This window comes from Dama dama, chromosome 26, assembly GCF_033118175.1.
Source record: "Dama dama isolate Ldn47 chromosome 26, ASM3311817v1, whole genome shotgun sequence".
Lineage (NCBI taxonomy): Eukaryota > Metazoa > Chordata > Mammalia > Artiodactyla > Cervidae > Dama > Dama dama.
The window spans coordinates 22,691,448-22,714,639 of NC_083706.1; the positions used below are offsets into that span (position 1 = coordinate 22,691,448).

Genomic DNA, 23,192 nt, shown 5'->3' on the forward strand with positions numbered 1-23,192 from the left:
AGCAAAATTAAATTGTTATCAAAGATGTTCAGTTGTTTGAAATGTAAAATGGGACATGAGAATGTGGTTAGATTAGAAATTGATATATGGGAAATATCTGTGTGAAGGAGTTACTTGAAATAGTCATTGACATGGAACGTATTATTGTACAAAAGCAAAATTTGACAAAACCAGATGTCTAAAATTCATCCATAATTTACTAGTCACGTGAAATGGAGCAAGTTACCTAGTGTACTGGTTTTCCATTGCTGTCATGACAGATTGCCGTGGATTTAGTGGCTTAACACAAATTTATTATCTTACATTATAATAGGTTAGAAGTCTGACATGAGCCTCACTGTTCTAAGGCCAGGTGTGGACAAGGTCATATTCCCTTTTGAAGGTTCTAGAAGGAAATTCATTTCCTTGATTTTTTCAATTTGTGAAGATTGCCTTTATTCCTTGGCTTGTGTCCTCTTCCTTCGGCTTCAAAACCAGAAATGGGCTGGAGGATTATCATGTTCCATCACTCTGCCCACCTCTTTCACTTCCATCATTTATTTTTAAGGATCCTTGTGATTATTTTGGGCTCACTCATACAACTCAGAATTATCATTACATCTCAAGGTCTTTAACTAAATCATATCTACAAAAGTCCCTTTGACATATAAGATAACGCATACAAAGGTTCCAAGAATTAAGATATAGACATTGTTGAGGGGTCATGGGAGAAATATCAATAACCTCAGATATGCAGATGACACCAACCTTATGGCAGAAAGTGAAGATGAACTAAAAAGCCTCTTGATGAAAGTGAAAGAGGAGAGTGAAAAAGTTGGCTTAAAGCTTAACATTCAGAAAACTAAGATCATGGCATCTGGTCCCATCACTTCATGGGAAATAGATGGGGAGACAGTGGAAACAAGGTCAGACTATTTTTGGGGGCTCCAAAATCACTGCAGCCATGAATTTAAAAGATGCTTATTCCTTGGAAGGAAAGTTATGACCAACCTAAATAGCATATTAAAAAGCAGAGACATTACTTTGCCAACAAAGGTCCATCTGGTTAAGGCTATGGTTTTTCCAGTGGTCATGCATGGATGTGAGAGTTGGACTGTGAAGAAGGTTGAGTGCCGAAGAATTGATGCTTTTGAACTGTGAGGTTGGAGAAGACTCTTGAGAGTCCCTTGGACTGCAAGGAGATCCAACCAGTCCATCCTAAAGGAGATCAGTCCTGGGTGTTCATTGGAAGGACTGATGCTGAAGCTGAAACTCCAGTACTTTGGCCACCTCATGTGAAGAGTTGACTCTTTGGAAAAGACCCTGATGATGGGAAGGATTGAGGGCAGGAGGAGAAGGGGACAACAGAGGATGAGATGGTTGGATGGCATCACCGACTCAATGGACATGGGTTTGAGTAAACTCTGGGAGTTGGTGATGGACAGGGAGGCCTGGCGTGCTGCGATTCATGGGGTCGCAAAGAGTCGGACATGACTGAGCGACTGAACTGAACTGAACTGACAGGTCATTATTCTTTGTACCGCACAAATTAGTGTTAACTCTCTCATTTCAGTTTCTAGACAAACTTCTGCAGGCCGAAGTGCTTGGCAAAAACTAGGCACTAAATAAAATGCTACTTTCCCCAAGAAAAGATTGTTAGGATATAGAATACTGGGATACAACTTAATGAAATAAATTCAGATGGGAAGACCCACAGCAGGCACACCCCCCCCCCAACAGTGCTCTCTTCTGAATATTCATTTTATCTTCTCTCATTTCTCTCCTATTGTTTACTTTCCATTTTAGGAATAATGTCATCTTAGGAAAACATGTTTTTCTTTAAAAAAAAAAATCCCTGAATTACAAATAAATATCATTTTTCCAAAGATAAAGGGAATTTCATTTGGGGGAGAGCAGTATAGGCAAAGGCTACAGAGATTTCAAAGAAGATGAGGATGGAGAAACAAAACATGTATTTTCTGACCAGGTAACTCTTTTGAAAATAATTCAAGTAGGATGGTGAGTGGTGCATGCGCTGTAGAGGGTTAAATAGAGAAGAGGTGCTAAGGTGATAAACAGTGAAAGTTATAGACTACTCCTAAGAAAGTCCCTAGAGAAGGACAAGGAAGCTGGGCAGTATGTAAGCATGAAAATAGCTGATGCTATTTCATTTGTAATAGCTAAAACTGAATAAGTGTTAAGTGACTCTGATCTGTTGAAAGAATTCATGAGCCAAGATCAGAAAGTTTCATCTGTCTTTGATTTGTTATTCTCGGCTGTTAACATTATATTTCCAACTCTTCTCATTACTACAAATCTTTGCTATTATTCCCGAAATGCTTTGAACTAGAGTGATTCATTCATGTTTGCAATGTCATAAATTGAAGAAGGCTAGGTTCTTCTTACCCTGGTAACTATAGAAGCACAAAAACAAAGGCAATGCTGGGTATTTCTCCAGGGTGAATAATTTTTAGAAGGGAGGCTTTAAACTGTCACAGTTCTGATTGTCTGTGATTCACACCAATATTGTGCTCTGTGATGGCTTCATTGAAAGGACTGTCGTGTCCTATAGGGGACTCAGCATACCTGCTCTTTTACCAGTGGCTGGTGTGGAAGCCATGCTGTGCCAATGGCCTGTTGGCAGGAGGCAGGTCAATCTTTGGAAACCATGGATTGTTTCAGATGAGAGAGAAATATGTGAGGAGAGAATAGATGTCAAGGGCAGTGCTGAAGAGAAGGAAAATGCTTGTCTGAGTTCTACCTGCAGCTGACATTGTTAAAAATGATAGCAACTTAATGAAGCTTAGAATACTAATGCATTAATAAGCTGAGGGAGGACCTTTGCTCATTGCAATTTGGATTCTATTTATTCGTGTGCCTAGTTTTTTAAGACAGGACTAAAATTTGGGGCCAGCAATGCCCTTTAGAGTTGATAATTAATTGGAAAGAATTAAGATACATTTCTTAAGCTCTGAATGCAATGTAGTTGCAGTATGAATCAGAATTAATCATTTATCAAGACACTAAACACATTAAATATTTGCTTTTTAAGAGTGAGCACTGAATTGCCAATAGTGTAAAATCGTTATGTAAGAGAGTCATGTTTATTAAAATAAAATGTATTAGTAATCTTTTTAAAAGCTCTGATTATGATAATTTCCTAATACACAGAAGTATAGAGAAGAATACTCTAGACCCACATAACCAATACCCACCTGTAAAAATTAACTCATGGCCCTTCCTGTTTCAAGTCTACATTTATCCATACCCCATCCCACTCACCAGATTGGAAGCAAATTCCATACATATTACATCCTCCAAATCCTATAGAATTATAGGAATTCAGTGTATATTATAGAATTCAGCATATATCACTGAGCTTTACAGCTCTTTTGTAAACAAAATCATTGTCATACCTAAAAATACTATTATTCTTCTTTAATACTAATAAATATTCATTCAGTATTAAAATACATCACCTTTGCCTCCAAGCTTTAAACAGTTGGTTGAATCAGGATGTACCTGAAGTCACATACTGCATTTATTTGATATATCTCTTAAGGTCTCTTAATCTATAACCTCATTATTTTTTATTGTCTTGCAATTTAGTTTTTGAAGAAGCCATACTGGTTGGGTAGTAAAGTTTCTCACATCCTGAATTTTGCTAATTGTACCCCTGTGGTGCTGTTTTCATGGACCTTAGATACCTTATTTCCTGTAAACTGATAGTTAAATGTAGAAACTCACTCTGATTTGGGTTCACATTTTTGGCAAATTACTTTATAGATGGTGCTGTGTCCTTCCACGACATTGCAGAAAATATCCAGGTGTCTCTCTTTTGGGGACATTAGTGGCCATTTTGACCGTTAGTGGTCACCACAGATTCATCATTTCAAAAAAGGTCCTCTTAGTAAACCACAACATCCTGTATATTGTAACTGAATTTTCTCCAGGTTGATTTTTTTCATTTAATACTGTATTCCTGCATCCATTGCTCTTTCTTCTCAGGTTCTCTTGGCTATTCTTGCTTGTTAATTTTTTCAAATCAGCTTTACAATAAACATCCAGTTCTAGGGACTAATAATGAAAATTATATTCATTTAGATTTGTATATTAACTTAGAGCTGAAAAGAACCTCATGTTATTTTTCAGAAGGGGAGGTTGAGGTTTTCTTTATTACATAATGAAGTGGAACAGTCCTTCAAATACTTTCCCATGGATAGTTAGGCATTGATTAAAACTCTTTTCAAAAAACAAATTCAGCAAATGAACATTTTATTTTCAGAAGCTTATCTTTAGTCATCCAGTTAGATCATTATTTCTTAGAAATTAGATAATGATAGAGTAATTCATTTTCAAATGTATAAACTTTATATGAGCTTAATGTGAGTATAAAAAATCTGTTTTGATTGAGGGCAGAGTATTTCTGTTTCTCTGAAAGCAGAGGAGCCACTTACCCCAAGGTGAAATGGCATATTTGCTTACCTGCAACTCATTAAATTCACACTCAGCAATTGTAGTGTACACCGAGGGGATGGAATAAATGCCTTGTACATTATAACTGAGTGACAGGTACAAATCATTTCAGTCTGTGAAATTATTTTCAGTAAATTTGTGTGAAGGGACAGGCAGACAGGGGGTTGTCCATATGGACTCCCCACCAATCCTAGGTTTATTGAAATAAGTGTTAATTTGCAAGGGAGATAAAACTTATCCAAAAAGTAATAATTGAAGTCATTTGTAGGTTAATTGCTTTAAGTTTTAAATTTAAAGCATCATTTAAAAGCTTCTGTTGTTTAGTTCAGTTCATTCGTTCAGTCATGTCCAACTCTTTGCAACCCCATGGACTGCAGCACACCAGGCCTCCCTGTCCATTGCCAACTCCCGGAGTTTACTCAAACTCAGGTCCATTGAATTGGTGATGCCATCCAACCATCTCATCCTCTGTTATCCCCTTCTCCTTCTGCCTTCAATCTTTCCCAGCATCAGGGTCTTTTCAAATGAGTCAGTTCTTCACATCAGGTGGCTATAGTATTGGAGCTTCAGCTTCAGCATCAGTCCTTCCAGTGCGTATTCAGGGCTGATCTCCTTTAGGATGGACTGGTTGGATCTCCTTGCAGTCCAAGGGACTCTCAAGATTCTTCTCCAACACCACAGTTCAAAAGCATCAATTCTTCGGTGCTCAACTTTCTTTATAGTTTAACTCTCACATCTATTGTTTAACCTTGATCCAATAGGTCCAGTAATAGTATTTTCAAAATCTGTCTAGAGATCTCTTCAGGTAATTTTTAAGGTTATAGTGAGCCACTTGTTTCCTGTGATTGCTTAGAAATTTTTGCTGGGAAGTAATTTGGTTAAGCTTCCCAGGTGGCACAATGGTAAAGAATGTGCCTGCCAAAGCAAAATATATAGGAGGCAGGGGTTCAATCCCTGGGTTGGGAAGATCCCTTGGAGTAGGAAATAGTAACTCACTCCAATTTTCTTGCCTTGAAAATTCCATAGAAATAGGAGCCTGGTGGGGTCACAGAGAGTCAAACATGATTGAGCATGCATGTGCGCGCGCACACACACACACACGAATTTGGTTAGGGCTTCTCTGATTGCTCTACCAATGCAGGAGACACAGGATCGATCCCTGGAGAAGGAAGCGGCACCCCATTACAGTATTCTTGCCCGGGAAACACCATGGACAGAGGAGTCTGGCAGGCTACAGTCCATGGGGTTGCAGAGTTGGACAGGACTTAGCGGCTAAACAACAACAAAAGAATTTGGTTACATGTGTTTTGGTGGGGTGGGTCTTTGAGTGAAGCCTCTATTAAACTCAGACTTTAGATGAATTTCCTGCATTCAGCCCCACTTCTCACCCCTGCTCTGGTCAGACCTGCTTTCGTGAGTTTCTGCTGGTCTTGACTGAGGGAAACAGCCACTCTGAGTACTTTAGGCCGTGACCTCTGCTCTCCCTCTGCAGCTGACTCTCATGGACCTTCCAGAAAAAAGAATGAACCCGCCTCATCTTCTTTGTTGTTATTTTTTTTTTAATTTATCCTTCTTTTAGGTCTCAGGTGAAAGATCAGCTAATTATATGAACTATCAATTCAAACACAGAGACATGTGTGTGTTTCTATAAGGCTTTCCAGATTACTCTAGTGGGTACAAAGCTTGAAACTCTTGATTCCAAGGATCCTTTTTGGTTCTGATATTGTATAGTTCTCATTGCTTTCTGAATGCCAACATACCTGTATAAATGAATGAGTATCTAACACACATACTGCTAGAACTAATAATACACAGAAGTGTCCAAAACATATTAGAGATGGCATCAAAGTTCGTGGAAATGTTTAAATTCATAACATTGGCAAGAGCAGGCATTAGAATATTGCAGAGCCTCTTTCACAATTAAGCAGTTTTGTTATGTGGACAGCTATTGGCTATAGGCAGTTCACAGACAGATAGCAATAGAGGGATAAAGGCAGAGCTTATCAGTGGCAGAAGTTAGATGGCCATGTGTTTATCTCTTGAGAAATTAGGAAACAGAAATGGAAGAGAGTAATTCAGGTTAAGTTCTAAGAGAAAGATGAAGTACTATCTTCCTCAGAGAGTGAAAGTGAAAGTGAAAAAGTTGCTTAGTCATGTCCCGACTCTGTGCAATCCCATGGCCTGCACAGTCAAGGGAATTCTCCAGGCCAGAATACTGGAGTGGGTAGCCGTTCCCTTCTCCAGGGGATCTTCCCAACCCAGGGATCAAATCCAGGTGTCCCGCATTGCAGGTGGATTCTTCACCAGGTGAGCCACAAGGGAAGAGCCCTGTTTATAATTAATTAAACACACACACACACACACACACACACACACACACACACACACACGGGAAGTCCTGTTTATAATTAAACACACATGAATGATATGAAGCTTGTTTTTCATGTTTAAAAAATGTGGCCCTTTCATTCATCGTCACAGACCATTTTAGTTTTCCCTCTCCGCGGCTGGTGACAGAGGTTGCAAACAGTGCTGGTCGTATATGCCCAGTTGTTTGATTTTTAGTCTCAGAGATGTGACCTAGTCTGCTGTCCCATGGACTGTAGCCGGCCAGGCTCCTCTGTCCATGGGTTTCTCTAGGCAAGAATACTGGAGTGGGTTGCCATTTCCTCCTCCTGGGAGTGGTTTTCATTTCCTCAGAGAAAGTGGTTTTCATTAATAGTTTTATGGCTTCCATGGGGGTTCAGCCTATAGGAAATGGAGGCCCTCTGTCCTTTGTGCATCTTTGGGGAGTCTTCCTGTGGCCTGGCTTTTTTAACTGTGTTCCAGTGACACTCAGGAGTATCAGTAAAATCTCCAAAACACAATACTATTTGGTAGCATTTTTCTAGATCCATGATTCTTCCAAGGACAAAGGAACTGGGATAAAGTAGGTTCCTGAGAGTCATAACAGAGGGTATTTTTTTAAAAATGCAGACCCAGCAATGTATGTACTAGAAATTGATCCTGAATGGGTTATGAGTGAGCCAATATATACTCTGCCCTAGGACAGTGTGTAGAGTGGCCAAAGTTTCCTAGGCTGTTCATTCCAGGCTGTGAGGTCTCCTTCAATGATGTGAAAAAGATGGGAAAACATCACCATATATGATGGTCATTGAAGGTTGCTTGTTATTTTGGGACTGAAGGATTCTTCAGAAAGACTATTCTCCATTTCCACCTTAAATGAGTTCAAATTCTTAAACACTCTAGGAACATCTAATTTAATGCTACATTAGTGACATAGGATTGTGATTACATGATATTTTATTTTATTTATTTATTACATGATATTTATTGTGCATTGTGATGCACAAATGGAATATGAAATAGGAAGGTCTCTATGTTACTGTAAAATGTCAAACATTTGGCCTTATTTCAAAAGTTATTTGGAATTTTTTAGCCACCAATATGTAAAAAGTACCCTCCTACAACAAAAAATTGGATATAGTGTATTGAGATCGATGATTCATAGAAGCCTAGCCGTCTTAGTATTTTTATGCTTATCATAAGCTATTTGCTTGCTTTGCTGCATCCCATACAGATTTTTTTTTCCACCTGGAAATAAGATTTTATAACTAGTGATTTTGAAGGGTCTTTATGCTGAAAACACAAGACAGAATTAATTAAAGTAACATAGGTACACTAGAGAATTATTCTGTTGGAATCATTAAAAATTTGGCATACTTAGAAATTCAGTTAGAATTTTTACAATCTTTTTCTGACACCTTCAAAGAATACTTCTTCTATTCATTGTGTTTTTCAATAATGCTGTCTACCACATTTTAAAAAGTTTATTCAAATATTACATGCCAACTAATTTAATTAATTTTGCATGAAATGTGAAAGAATCCATAGAAAATAAGTGAAAGAAGGATACTGTTTTGAAATGAGGTGACTTTAATATTCTTGAAGGCAATGACTGCTTTTCCCTGTCACTTAATGCTGGCTGTTATATTGAATTATAGAAAGAGTCTGTGTGGTTTCTAGTACAGCTTCTTTTTCAGAGCCAACCAGAAGCTCTGAAGTCATAAATCCACGTTGTAGCTCCAAGACAATGTGGCCTTTTCCTATATTTGCTTGCTGAGTTGTTTCTAAACAAAGTTCTTTATCCATACATCAGTGTATCTTTATTTTTCTTATTTGTACCTGTGATCTGTAATTATGCTTTGATATTTCTCTTTTGGTTTTCCACTGAAAAAAAAATCTCTGTGCAGTTTATTTTTTTTTTCCTGGATGGATATTTGCTAATTTAAAACATTTATAGAGATTCTTTTTTCCAAAGAATGCATAGTACTTTATTATCTTTTCCATGGTTCTTACTTTGAAAAAGATACACTATGAAACAGAGGGGAAAAGAGTTTAAGACGTTTTCTCAACTCATAGAGATATTAACTGAATGAACATTCAAGAAATGTATGTCTTAGTTCCTGCAAGTGACAAAATATGCTGATTGACTGGAATTCAAGTTCTAACAAACAGAAAGAATAGTATTAATCTAGTAAGAAGTCATATGGAAGCATGTACACTGGTTTTGATTATTCAATTAAAGCTAATAAATGTTAAATATACATTATTTCAAAAAGAATTTTACTAAAGGTTATAGCACCTCTGCCCTTTAGGAGCTCACAATTTAGTTATTTATATTCTTTACCAGTTTAAAGATTTTTGTCATGAATAATTTAGAATTACTAGAAATTAGGAGCAAAGTGTTTCAGATTTTCATAGAAACAACTATCTTTCTGTGTTCTATCAGATTACTCAGTAGGGTTTGTCTTTTAGAGAATTCATTTTTAAATAGGTTCTATGTGTATGTATTGAATACAGAGTGTCTAAGAGAAATAATCCCTAATGAATAGCACCTAAAAATGCAGAAATAGCAAATACTCTAGATTATGTTTGGTTGGCTTCTGTGCATCTTTTTTCTGCCCACATAACCTGTATTGGGAGTTTCCCAAGTGGTACAATGGCAAAGAATCCGCCTGCAATGCAGGAGACAGGAGTTCCATCCCTGGGTCAGGGTTGGGAAGATTCCCTGGATAAGAAAGTGACAACCTGCTTCAGTATTCTTGCCTGGGAAATCCCATGGACAGAGGAGCCTGGCGGGTTACAGTCCATGGGGTTGCAAAGAGTCAGACATGGCTGAGTGACTGAGCATGCATGTGGGCACATGATTGATAGAGTATGTTCCATCTTACTCCCACTCTTGTCCTTTCTTTGATGCTTATTTTAAAAAATATTTCCTTACTTTAGTAATAATTTCATTAAAAACTGAGACATTTATGTTAATACAATTAGTATAGCAGGATAGTAGAAGAATTTAAAAGCTCTTTTTCTCTCCTTGACTCCTTATCCCCAAACCCCATAGGTCACATCTTAAATATGTCCATGTCTGCCCTTCCCCAAAATGTCTAAGTGTATTTCAATAATTACAAATTCATACATATATATACATGTCTGTCTACACTTATCTGTATTCCTTTGTAAATAAAAATTCATAATATTTCCCATATGGAGTGATAATACATAAAATAGAATGGTCAAAGCCCAGACTAATCAGAGTAGGTGTCTTGGCTGTTCCTTGCACTCCCTAGGTTACCCAGATGTTCTCTGGAAAGAGAAGGCATTTGGGAGGCTTGGACAGCAGTGATTTACCAAGTACAAAAGTATTTCAGTATTTTAACTACCAGTATTTACTTAACTGTGCCTAAGAGGCAAATGGTATCCCTACTTTTGCTCATTAAATGACTCATGATTTTCCCCTCAGTGCACACAGATAGAAATGCTCATGTTTCAGTAAGGATCTCAAAAGACCAGCATCTGAGTCACCTCTTTCGTCTTAAATACCAACTTTTCATATTTTTAAATTCAGTCCCTTAGAGTTTGTCATAGACCATGTGCATGTATTCCTGAAAGTCTCTTGTCAAAACTGTGAAGCAGAAAGGGTATATTTTCAGAACATTACTTTCAAGCTCCCCTCTAAACAGACCCATTAATCATCTTTCAACAGGTTTGTCCTCCAATTGTATCTTTTCAGTGACCCCAATCACCCAGAATTTAGGGTTGGCAAATTCCCCGTGTCTCACTGAATGTACTAAAAATATACTTTTGCTTTCTTACTAGCATACTTTTAATATATCTCATTATTGCAATTTATTATCAACTCATAGATGGAGGAACTATACCTTGAAAGAAAGTTGCTCAGTTGTGTCTGACTCTTTGCGATCCCATGGAATGTAACCTGCCAGGCTCCTCTGTCCATGGAATTCTCCAGGCAAGAATCCTGGAGTGGGTTGCCATTTCCTTCTCCAGGGGATCTTCCCAACCCAGGAAAGACATATACTATTGCTTTATTACTAGTGTACCTTTCATATATCTCATTATTGCAATATATTATTAACTCATAGATGGTGGGACTATATAAACTACCTTATATCTACCTTTCTACCCAGGACATCGCAAAAAATGTCAGTCAGTAATGTTTATGCATTATTTTTTTGGACTTTTGAATTGGATTGGTAAAGATGCACATATGGACCATCACAAAATATCTGGAATATTTATTTTGTATGTGTTCAGATATTATGTAGATTTGAAAGCAGAGGATTGCCACATTCCCCTCAGTGGTCACTCTGTTGACTTATAGTAACCTGATGCCTTTATTTTCTTTTCTTTAACACATGTTTACCTCTTATACAGAAGGTACAGAAACACTTCATTTACTATATTCCAATTTCAAACAGCTGCTGCGTGTACTAGAATTTCTCCACTATTTTCTATTTGGGAATGTGGAGGGATTGACACTGAGTGTTTACAGCCCAGCCCTTTGTAGGTACTTTTGCAGACATTGTTGCATTTGGTCTACACTGTCTCTCAGTTGTATACTTAGTATTCTTATTATTGACCCTAATTAACAGAAATGGGAGTGAGTGTTGACAAAGTAAAATAATCTGCCTGAGGTCACATGAATGTTGGGGTCACAATTTAAATACAGGACTGTGCCTTCAAAGTGCTATGTTTTGTTTTGTTTTGTTTTGTTTTGTTTTCCTGGGCCACAGTAATGCCATCTAAATGGTACTTGTCTGAGGATTAGGTGATACAAGTAACTGTTTTCTAAACTATCTAGCACTATTCACATATGGAATTTCTAACTCATAATCTCCAACAGAGTAATGTGAGTAAATTGGTATATATCAGACACTGTAAGTGATTGTGATTACAATGGAATTTCAAAAATTAGATGAAATGATGTTAATGAGTTGTTGGAGAACTAAAATTCAATTTTAACCTATTTCTTTTAAAGTCATGGGTGTCAAAATGGAACATATCATTTTAGTAAAAACGTATTAAATATGGACATGTAACTGTAAAAATATTTTTAGAGAATACGATTTTGTTGTTTAGTTGTTAAGTAGTTTCCGACTGTTTGCAACGTGTGGACTGCAGCCCGCCAGGCTGCTCTATCAATGGGGCTTCCCAGGCAAGAGTACTGGAGGGGTGCCATTTCCTTCTCCAGGGACTCTTCCTGACCCAGGGATCAAGCTGTGTCTTTTGCATTGACAGGTGGATTCTTTACCACTGAGCCACCTGGGAAGTCCAGAGAATATAATAGGGTTATGGAATAATACCCGAAGTAAAAGTATTGTAGCCTTAGGCCTATATTTGATACACAGCAGTGAGAAACTTTGGAATTCTGAGTTACATGTTGTTGTCACACTTCTCCAGGTGTTCCAGATCGCGTATGTGATTGTGAAAGCAGCCAATTCCCCTCGGCCTGGAAACTGGATTTTGGAACGCTCCCTGGACGATGTTAATTACAAGCCCTGGCAGTATCATGCTGTGACAGACGCAGAGTGCCTAACCCTCTACAATATTTATCCCCGCACTGGGCCACCGTCATATGCCAAAGATGATGAGGTCATCTGCACTTCGTTTTATTCCAAGATACACCCCTTAGAAAATGGAGAGGTAAGATGAGAAAATTCACCCTCAATACATTTGAGATGGCAAAATAGACCTGTCAGAAAGACGTGAATATATCAGTCACTGATGTCAGGGAGATTTTAAAATAGGATTTAGCAGAAGTACATTTAAAATAAGTTATTAAATAAAAAGGAAAAACTGAAGGGTATTAGAATTTTAACTGCCTTCATCTAGTATGTATCTTCTGTGTCCAATAAATATCAGAGAAGAGGAAATGGACTTAAGTTGGAAAGTCAGTGATTAATTTTAAAGAAACTTTTCTGACAGTGAGGCTTGCTAGTTATTGAAGGATTGAGACCTTAAAAGAAACCTTAAATCTGTGTGTGCTCTAGTCTGAAGATAGGGACAAAAGAGATAAATTCTGGAAGACATAATTCACATGAGGGACCTAAAGAGAATGAAATTTTATCAGTTTTTATGTTTTTCCACTGTTGCCGCATAGGGCTGCACTGGGCTTTCTTTCCTTTGTTCAAGTTTTGCTTATTATATGCTTAATTCAAATCTGTTCACTTCTCCATAGCATCTTTCTTCCTGTGGTTAAGATTTTGAATTGATCCATTGTTTTTCAGCCACGTTTTGTTCATTGTTTCAGCCATGTTTTTCATGGTTTTTCAAACCATGACTTCACCTTTACCAACTGGGCGATCTTGAATCAGTGCCTTAAGTTGCCTGTGCCTCCGTTTCATCTCCCAGAAACTAGAAACAATAGCAATAGTTCTTGTTTCTTATGATTAAATGAGATTAAATGAAAATGTTTAAAACATTATAATAGTACCGACAAACACATGTACGTCGCTTTGTTAAGCATTAACTATTTTTGTTGCTGTTATATAACAATCGCCATTGAGATCGGTGGTGGTGTTGGTAGGAGCAGCCGCCTCTCAAGTACCCAAACCTAGACCTCGTGCCTCTTGGATCTCTAGTTTTATTTCCCTAATCAGTCTCCCTTCAGTATATAAGGCCTAGCTCTTTTTGTCCTACTTTCTTAGGTCCATTTCTGTTTATACTCATGGCTAATATTCTCTCCTCACCAGTTCACATGCTTGAAGCTAGTATCATTTTTCACATCTATATTTTCAGAAAACCCGTATTCATACACTATCATGCCCACCTCAAGCAATCTGAGATTATTTCTTTAAACACTTCCGGGAGTAAGTTAGATTTTTGACATATATTGATCACACTCTCTTTTGGCACTATTGTTCTATGAATGTATCCCAGTGCCTCACTATATTTCAATTTCATGTTCAAAAATATCAGTTTTGGGTGAAGAAAATTCCAAATGGTGCTCTCAGCAGAGATCTCAATCTGCCAAACAATGAGTCAAAAGCAGTGAGTCAAACAGCTATGCAACCTGCTTTGTGCCCAGAGGCATCCAAGTCCTGGCCAGACTGGTCTGAGGATATGGGAGTAGGGAGGGAGGGCAAGGAGAATATATTTGAGTTAATTTGTATAATTTTTTTCTTGGATCCAGTGTTGACCCAGGACTAATGATTATGTAATATTTATAAAGCTATTCTTTATCTTTAAAAAATGAGCCAATTCAGAAATGTGTTTAACAATATAAAATGTACCCAGATATGTAACACACAAGTTGCATACACACCCCAAAGCATGCTAACACTACATAGATGGTGGGTCTCCTTTCTTTAGACTTTGTCAACTTACCAACGTGGAACAGATGTTTTATTTGTTTGTGTTTAACTGGCTACACTGTTTTAGACATTCACTATAAACTAATCATTACTGTTGACTTTTAAGAACAACTTATTCAACTGTCTCTGTGACATGCTTTTTAAAGTCTATTTCTCTCTCATTGGAAAGTGAATGAGGTGAGGAACGGAAAGTAATTCAAAGTATTTGAAGTAGATTGATAGTATTTAAAAATATGAATGGAATCCAGACCTCTCCTGGAATATCTGTTTTATTTTATGCCTTAGTCTGTGAAACATGGTACTTTTTGGAATGGACAGGTTCAGCGAAGGTAGGGGCTGGCCTCCCAAGACTGCCAGATCAACTGGTGACAAAGTTGAGATAAGAATCCAGATCCCCTGAGTCTTACATTAGTGTTTCCTTCATACTCTAGTAAAGACTGAAAGTTAATTTTTTAAAAATCTTGGTAATTGCTAAACTCAAAAATGATTTAGAAGAGATATTGGCCTGCTGGATCCATTAAAGTAGAAAGATTTCTAATCCTGAGATATGGTGATATAGAAGAATGGGATGAGAAGGTTGGGTTCTGCTTCTGCTACTAGTTTTTATGGGACATTGAACAGGTCAGTTAATCTCTGAGTTTGAATTTCTTTAATATATGAATTAGTTTCATATATAAATTATCCTAAGGCATCTTTTGGTTCTAAAGTAGTACAGTTTCAGATATCACCTACAATATAACATTGGGAATATTTTACGTTTTCTGGATGCTTGTCTCCAATATTTCCCAGACAAGTGATTGTGAAATAAATCTTAGTATCATTAACTTTTAGTTTTAAAAGCATTCACTTTTAAGTACCATCTGAAATCTAACTACTAGGTGCTTATATTCAAAACTTCCCAGAGAAGTGACATTCAAGTAAGAAAAATAAACATATAAATGAGTAAATGCAAATGATAGTATAAATGCCACCACAGAATTGTTTACAGAAAGTGGTAAAGTTCTTCTGGGTGAGTCAAAGGAACCATGCTGAGAAGATGAATTCTCAGAGTACAGAGAAACATACAAATTTCTTAGTATCTCCAAAGTTTTGAAGACAATTGCAAATTTATTGCCAATATGCTTTAGACATATAACAGAATTCACTCCATTATTGAAGGATATTTTTATTTGGCTTGAATTGTAGGCTTGTTATTATTTTAAATGTACATAAATATAAGAAGAGGACAGAGAATCCCTGTGTCCCTTTTACCCAGCTCCCACTAAGGATGATATCTTTCATAGTCTACATTCATTTGTCAAACTAAGAAATTATTATTATTATTTATAAATTGTAAGTTACAATTATTATTGATACTCTATTACCTACAGATTTATTCAGATTTCATTCAAATTATCATTAATGATTTTTTTTCTCTTCTGGGATCCAGTTTGGAATAGGACGTTGCATTTATTGCATCATTGTGTCTCTTAGTCTCCTCTAATCCATGACAGTCTTAATCTTTTTTTGTTTCTCTTGACCTTGATCACTTTTTAAAATTGCTCTTTGTTGTAATGTTTTTGTTTATTTGACTGCACTGTGTCTTCGCTGTAGCCTGTGGGATCTTTAGGTACGGCATGCAAATTCCAAATTGTAGACTGTGGTGTCTAGTTCCCTGACTAGGGATCAAAACCAGGTCCCCTGCATTAGGAACATGGAGTCATAGCCACTGGACTGCCAGAGAGTCCCAGGCCTAATCAGTTTTAAGAGTACTGGTCAGATTTTTTGGTAGCATATTACTTATTTTGAATTTGCCTACTATTTGTTAATGATTAGACTGGGCTTCTGGGTATGGGGGAAAAAATACCACAGAGGTGAAACAACTTCCTCATTTCATCATTCCTATTTATTTTTATATCCACATCTCCTGTCTATATCCTTTTTATTGGTTTATTAGTCTTACTCTTTTCTAGATAGGATTTTATTTTAGACAGTGCTATCTAGATATTTACCATGATTTGAAATGTGTATTCTTGACTAAGCATCAAATGATCATTTGCTTCCAGATCTTCAAAATACTCTTGAAATATGAATTTAAGTCAGAGAATAAGAAAAATAACAGTGGAGTATTTTTAAGACTTTGGAGACTTGGGTTGGGAAGATCTCCTGGAGAAGGAAAAGGCTACCCACTCCAGTATTCTGGCCTGGAGAATTCCATGAACTCTAGTCCTTGGGGTCGCAAAGAGTCAGACATGGCTGAGCGACTTTCACTTCATTTCACTTCACTGTGAATAAGGCATTAAGAAATAAACATACATCAATTATAACACAACTAAGCAATAATGTTTGTGTTATAGGTATAGAAAATTAATAGAAAATAGTCTTCTGTGACTGACATCAGATCTATTGAGTCTAAGGTTTATTACATTGTCACTTGTCTGCAGAATTTTGGAGACATGTGCCAAAACGTTTAGAACATTCCCGTATATCATGTTTTAGGTGAAAAGGGCATCATTTTAGAGCCGAACAATACTTTGGGTGAGTTCCTCGTCAATATATTAAAGAATATCATAGCCTTGACTTCATCATCTGTATCCAAACTTCAATACTATCCTCTGTCCATATTATCATTGAAAGCTATTTAGCCTTTCCTTACGGCCTCTTGAGTCTTAGCAGCGGCATTTTCTTCAGTATTGTTCGTTGCTCCAGCCACTCCCACTCTCCTGCCCCCACCCTCTAGCTTGGTCCATTCTCTGCCCTCTGCCTCACATTGCCTGCAAGAGATCAACAAATGTTGATCATGTGGATTCACTGGAAAGGTAGGACAGGGCACACACCCAGCCTTCTGGATGACTAGGTTCGCCTGCATCCAAGGAAAAGCGTAGCCCTTCAGGTGCCATCCTGGGCTTGCACCCAAAGGGAAAAAAAGGAATTCACTGAGCTGTGAGATCATCACATCCCAGGGCTGGCAGAGAAAAAATAATACAAGGCAATGAAGACAATGGTAGACCCAGTATGTTTTTATCCAGACTGTAAACAGAAAGAGACTTTGAACAAAAGCCTTCCAAGAGCTTCATTTGAGAAAGGCAATTTGTTGTCTATCAGTACCAAGAGAGGGCTCAGCAGGAACCCTGCTTGTCTTGCTTTGTGAGAATGGCCCTGAGCTCCAGAGTAGGAGTTGTGTGGTGTAAAGTAACAGATGGCAGCGGGCCTCCATCGCTTTGAGGCCAGCCAAAGAGAAAAACTGTGGTGGGCACAGCTGCATGGACATCCATCACCAGCAGTGCCATAGGGAGTCAGCTCTGCCCAGAGCTGCTATCTGCCTAAGTGCAGATTCTCCAGGCAAGAATACTGGGGTGGGTTGTCATTTCCTTCTCCAAAGCATGCATGCATGCTAAGTCACTTCAGTTGTGTCCGACTCTGTGCAACCCGATGGACAGCAGCCCACCAGGCTCCTCTGTCCACAAGATTCTCTAGGCAAGACTGGAGTGGGTTGCCCTTTCCTTCTCCACCAGGCAAGAATACTGGAGTGGATTGCTATGCCCTCCTTTAGGGGATCTCCCCGACACAGGGATAGAGCCTGTGTCTCTGATGCATCCTGAATCATTGGGGCCATTTGAAAGAGCTATTTCTGGGACCAGGGTTTTTAATTCAGTAGTTTGGGAAAGGCTCAGAAGCTCTGTGTATATGTTAAATAAGTACTCCTGGAGACTTTGATGCTCCTTGCCTTAGCTCATTGTTCAGATATTTTTAGCTTTCCCAAACCCTGGAGATAATAGATCATTAATATTTAGAGAAAGAGTATCAGACATGCTAACTCCTCCTAACTGAGGAAAGAGACTGATATTTTCCATCAGGAAACATCATTGGCTTTGGTGGACTGAATCTGTGGGTGGGTTTGAGTTGAGTAAATCAGCATTGAGCTGTCCCTAAGTTATAGATGATTGAAGGAGCGGCTGGGACAGGATAATCACATTGATAATACTGACAAGAATGGGGCTGAAGAGATGGCACCACTTTAGGGTTCCTAGAATTAAAATCGTAGTGAATGTGTTTCTGTTATATGAGGCTCCTCTTTCTATGACTGGGATTATTACTTTTAATTTATTTGGATTGTCACTAGACTGATAACTAAATATTCATGGTTACCATAGTAATTTTTGCTTCAGCTTCCTCATACAGACACCTTTAAGTTATTTACATATGATTTCCTCTCATTTTTACCGCAACCCTTCCCAGCTCTTGGGACTGCAACTCAATTGGAACTTAGATTCACTTTGATTCTGCCTTTGAAAGATGGCAGGCTTGTATAGAAATTCCCTAGAGAAACCATCATTAATTCTTGAAGATACCTTTTTTCCCTGTAAACTGTGTGTAGAGCTTTGATATTATTTTGATTTCATATGTGACAGAGTTTTATATATACAGACAGAATATTTTTTCCCCTCTTTTCATCACCTGACATTATGGTGATCCTTAGAATTGCAAATACTGGAGAATGAAGAAACAAGTCCAACACTGTGTAAAAAAACCTTTTATGAGATTCTTCTTTGATGTGATATTGTTCAGGGTATGGCATGATTGCATGGGTGAGTTTTTGTGGAACTGCAGGAATGGAAGTGAGGAATCAACCTTTCTCAATTACCCTTGGAGTTGCTTCCTTACGGAGAAGCAGCAGGGTGTCACTAATTTATATAGGTTATGAATAGAGATTTGGGGAAATAATGATTGGGGGTTTCAGACTTCCTTCCTCTAAAAATAGTTCTTGCATTAACCAACATGGAGTCAATTAGTACCTGGAGCAGCAATGTGAAACATTGCCTCATTACAATGAGTTTACATGGCTTCCTTCAAAACCCCACTGCATATTTCAACTACAGTTGAAATATACAGAGCATTTGAAATGTTTTGGAATTACAAACACAACTCATTTTAGGTAACTGTATTATATTTCAAAAACATGCCTTTGACATTAAGATGAAATTAAAAGATTGTATTCCTCCTTTCTATTAGTCAGTTTATAGACTTCTGCCAACAATTCAGTGTCTAGAAAATATCAGTAAATCCTTGTTAAATTAACACAGTGTTGCTGAAAAATCAAAGCCCAGAGAAATCAAACAAGAATGGAGTCTTGAGGATATAACACCAATTTTTAAAAAAACCCTTTATTTTGTATTGGGGTATATAGCCTATTAGCAATGTTGTTAGTTTCAGGTGAACATTGAAGGGACTCAACCATGCTAATACATGTATTCATTTATCCCTTGAGGGGTAATACCTTGAGGAGATAACACCAATTTTTAAGACCTGATTTTCTCAGTGTTGTAAAATAGGATCTTCCATGATTCACTAAAATGGAACAGAATAGGCTCATGTTAGGCTGGGTAGGAAGACACACAGAAACTCTCAGATATAGCTCTGCCACTGATTAACCAGGGGGCTTGGACAGATGAATCAACAATCCAGTGTGTGCCCCAGCTAGTTCACAGGACTATAAAGTATTAGTCCTTGCTCAGTTGTGTCTGACTCTTTGTGACTCCATGGACTGTAGCCTGCCAGGCTCCTCTGTCCATGGGATTCTCCAGGCAAGAATGCTGGAGTAGGTAGCCATTCCCTTCTTTAGGGGATCTTCCTGATCTAGGGATCTAACCTGGGTCTCCTTCACTGCAGGCAGATACTGGAGTAGGTAGCCATTCCCTTCTCCATGGGATCTTCCTGACTCAGGGATCTAACCTAGATCTCCTGCCTTGCAGGTAGATTCTTTACTATTTGAGCCACCAGGGAAGCCTTCATTATGACTATAGTGACGATCAAGTTAAGTCACTTATGGTAACGCCTCCTTGTAATCTATATAATAGGATAGTAAATGCTCTTGCTCAGTAGCTAACATTGGCTTAAGCCCCCCACCCCCCAGTGGTGAGATGTCTGGTCAGTCACTGCGAATGTCACAGTTATATAAGGAAATCTGCAAAGGGCAAAATAAAATTTAATTCCCTGATGGATCAGGGCTTCCCCAGTGGCTCAGCAGGTAAAGAATCTGTCTGCAATGCAGGAGACACAAGTTTGATCCCTGGGTCAAGAAGATCCTGTGGAGAAGGAAATGGCAACATGCTCCAGTATTCTTGCCTGGAAAACCCCAGGGACAGAGAAGCCTAGCGGACTACCGTCCAAAGGGTTGCTAAGAGTTGGACACGACCAAGCACACTGGCCCGTTGATGCAGCTTATACATTTAATAATTTTTTTCCCACATAAATATTGTAGACACATGTGCACAAGTTTCAAGTTTTGTGAGCACCTTGTAGAGGAATTTCAAGGAAGCTGGGTAATCCAAATTCCACTTGTTGTACTCATTGGAACTTGTCATAGTGAAACCTGTTAAAGTTCTCTATACTGGAAATTATATTGTTAGTATTTTGAACTCTAATTCTAAAGCACATTGAAATTATAAAATTATGAACCAGGAATTTGTTTTGTTGTGTACATAGAGAGGAAAAAGAGCTATTAAATGTACAGGACATTATAAGAAGCATTTGATACTTATCTTGAGGCTTTTAAAATCAAGTCTGAAGTCTTGAGCAAACATTCCATAATAGAATGGTAGAATGGCAGGTCATACTAGACTTAATGTTGTCATCATTTTTTTTTCCACATTACCAAGGTAGGGAGTCTTTCAGTTAAAGTGTAAATCCCATGGGAAGGAAGAGGATTTGTGGGTACTGTTGTTATTGTTATCAATAATGTTGGCAATGACCATTTTGGGTATGGTGCTTCATCAATTACAAAGTGCTTTGTCATGCATTCTTCCATCTGAACTTTACCAAAGCCTTGAAGACACTTGAAGTCAAAATATTTATCATTCTCATTTTATTGATGGAAGTTAAATAACTTGTTTGCTCACATGATGATAAAAGTTCAACGTTAATCTCTGATCTTGGTCTGGCTCAAATTTTCTGATGGCAAATCTGATAATCTTTTTACTTCATAAACTGAAACTTTTGGTCCCAATCAGCCATCTTCTAAATGTGTGTTTATTTACCATTTGTCACCAGGGCTGTGTGACATCGTGTGGTATTTAAGTGCCATGCACCATCTCTACTGGGAAAAAGCTGAAGACCTGAGTTGGTTAGTTAATTGGTTTCACATAGTAAAGATAATATGCTGTTATCTTTATTGCAGAAGTATACTTGAAAATACAACAAAGGATCTTGAAACTATTAAAATAAACTTCTGGTCCTTAGGGAAACTATTTCAATACTAGAGCTATCATCAGAAGTCCTTGAGACAGGTAACCCAGGAGTGGAATAGTTATGATAATACTTTACAAGCAAACCTAAAAAGGTATCAGGAGCTGCTTTACCAGGCTCCCTGCTATGAAATGAAACTGGAGAAAAACCTACTGCAAAGCGTTTTAGCCTGAGGATGTGTACTGTTTTGAGCTGTGGTGGGCTGATGGCAGTCAAATATTTTCATTGGAAATACCTAAATGAGTAACTGCTGAATTCTGCTACGTGTGAATCACATTAGACATAGAATTTAAGCTCTAATCATGGGTAGCAAAAATCTTATGATATTCATTTTACAACGGAGAGTGGCAACCCTGGCAAGATTATAAGTTAGAAAATTATATTCCTCTTGTATAAATTTGTTCTTCAGTTTCATTCAATAATAATAATTTATTTTCTTATTCAGCAGATAAGTGCCTTATAAAGCAAGCTTACTTTCAGGTTGAGCCATATGAAATTGCCAATATTTGACTGGTTTTAGACAATAAATATGCAGTTTCATATGGTTTTAACTAATGTACACTAAAGCATGAATGGAAATATTTGCAGAGATTTAAATTGTCCTCAACATAACCTCAGTTGAACACATTATTTTAGCAAAAGCATTAAAAGGAAATAAAGTCCCTTCACTGAAACAATAATTTATAGTAATTTATATTAGTTATTTTGTGAAGGTTTTTTTTTAAAGTGTGTTAGTTATATGGTAAATAGTAAGCCAAAATGAACCATACTGCATTTGTTTCTTGGTTTTGAGTGAGGAAGAGAACAACAAAGAGCACTTTGATATGAATAATGAAGTGTTACATCAGGTACCATGGGGAGCCATGTAGGAGTTGAAGATATATTGGTTACTAGGAATAGGTTTGGGAGCTGAGTAGTTTTGGCTCATAGGATGTAAAACATGATTGTGTATATCTGTGTTTCTACACAAACACATTCCAGTGGCCATATATGTGCAGTATAATCATGCGAGTCACTGTTAGTTGGGTCAGGAGTGAGGGCTACCACCTTCTCAGAGGCATTGCAGATATTTTTAACCCTGGCATCTGTCTTATAGCAGTTATCCACTATTCTCTTCAGAGCTTCCACGAAGGCTCAGTTGGTAAAGAATCTGCCTGCAGTGCAGGAGATAAAAGAGTTCAATCCCTGGATCAGAAAGATACCCGAAGAAGGAAATGGCAACCCACTCCAGTATTCTTGCCTGGGAAATCCCATGGATGGAGGAGCCTGGTGGGCTAACAGTCTGTGGGGTCACAGGAGTCGGACGTTACTTAGCCCCTAAACCACCACTATTCTCTTCAGTATGAATTACCCTTGTCATAAGATTATTGGTGACAATTCTTTTTTTTTTTTCATTTATTTTTATTAGTTGGAGGCTAATTACTTTACAATATTGTAGTGGGTTTTGTCATACATTGACATGAATCAGCCATGGATTTACATGTATTCCCCATCCCGATCCCCCCTCCCACCTCCCTCTCTACCCAATCCTTCTGGGTCTTCCCAGTGCACCAGGCCCGAGCACTTGTCTCATGCATCCAACCTGGGCTGGTGATGTGTTTCACCCTAGATAATATACATGTTTCGATGCTGTTCTCTCGAAACATTCCAATTCTTAAAGATTATGTTATGGGGGGGAGTCATAGCAATGATTCCATTTTACTTTCTTATCTCTACATTTGTTCTTTTTGTCAGTGGATGAAAAAACATTTTGTTCTTCCTCCTTATGATTTGTTATGTTGCATCCATTTATGTCATAAAGATAAAATTTAGTATTGAATTAGCTGCAGTAGAGCAGGT

General features: G+C 37.8%; 1 protein-coding gene across 1 annotated transcript in view; it reads left to right on the forward strand.

Moving 5' to 3' along the window:
• Positions 1-23,192, forward strand: part of LAMA2 (laminin subunit alpha 2) — a 659,970-nt gene that overhangs the window by 193,834 nt on the left and 442,944 nt on the right. Inside the window, exon 4 of the mRNA XM_061130198.1 lies at positions 12,217-12,459. Within this exon, the coding sequence (XP_060986181.1) occupies positions 12,217-12,459 (243 nt within the window). The remainder of the gene's footprint in view (positions 1-12,216; positions 12,460-23,192) is intronic.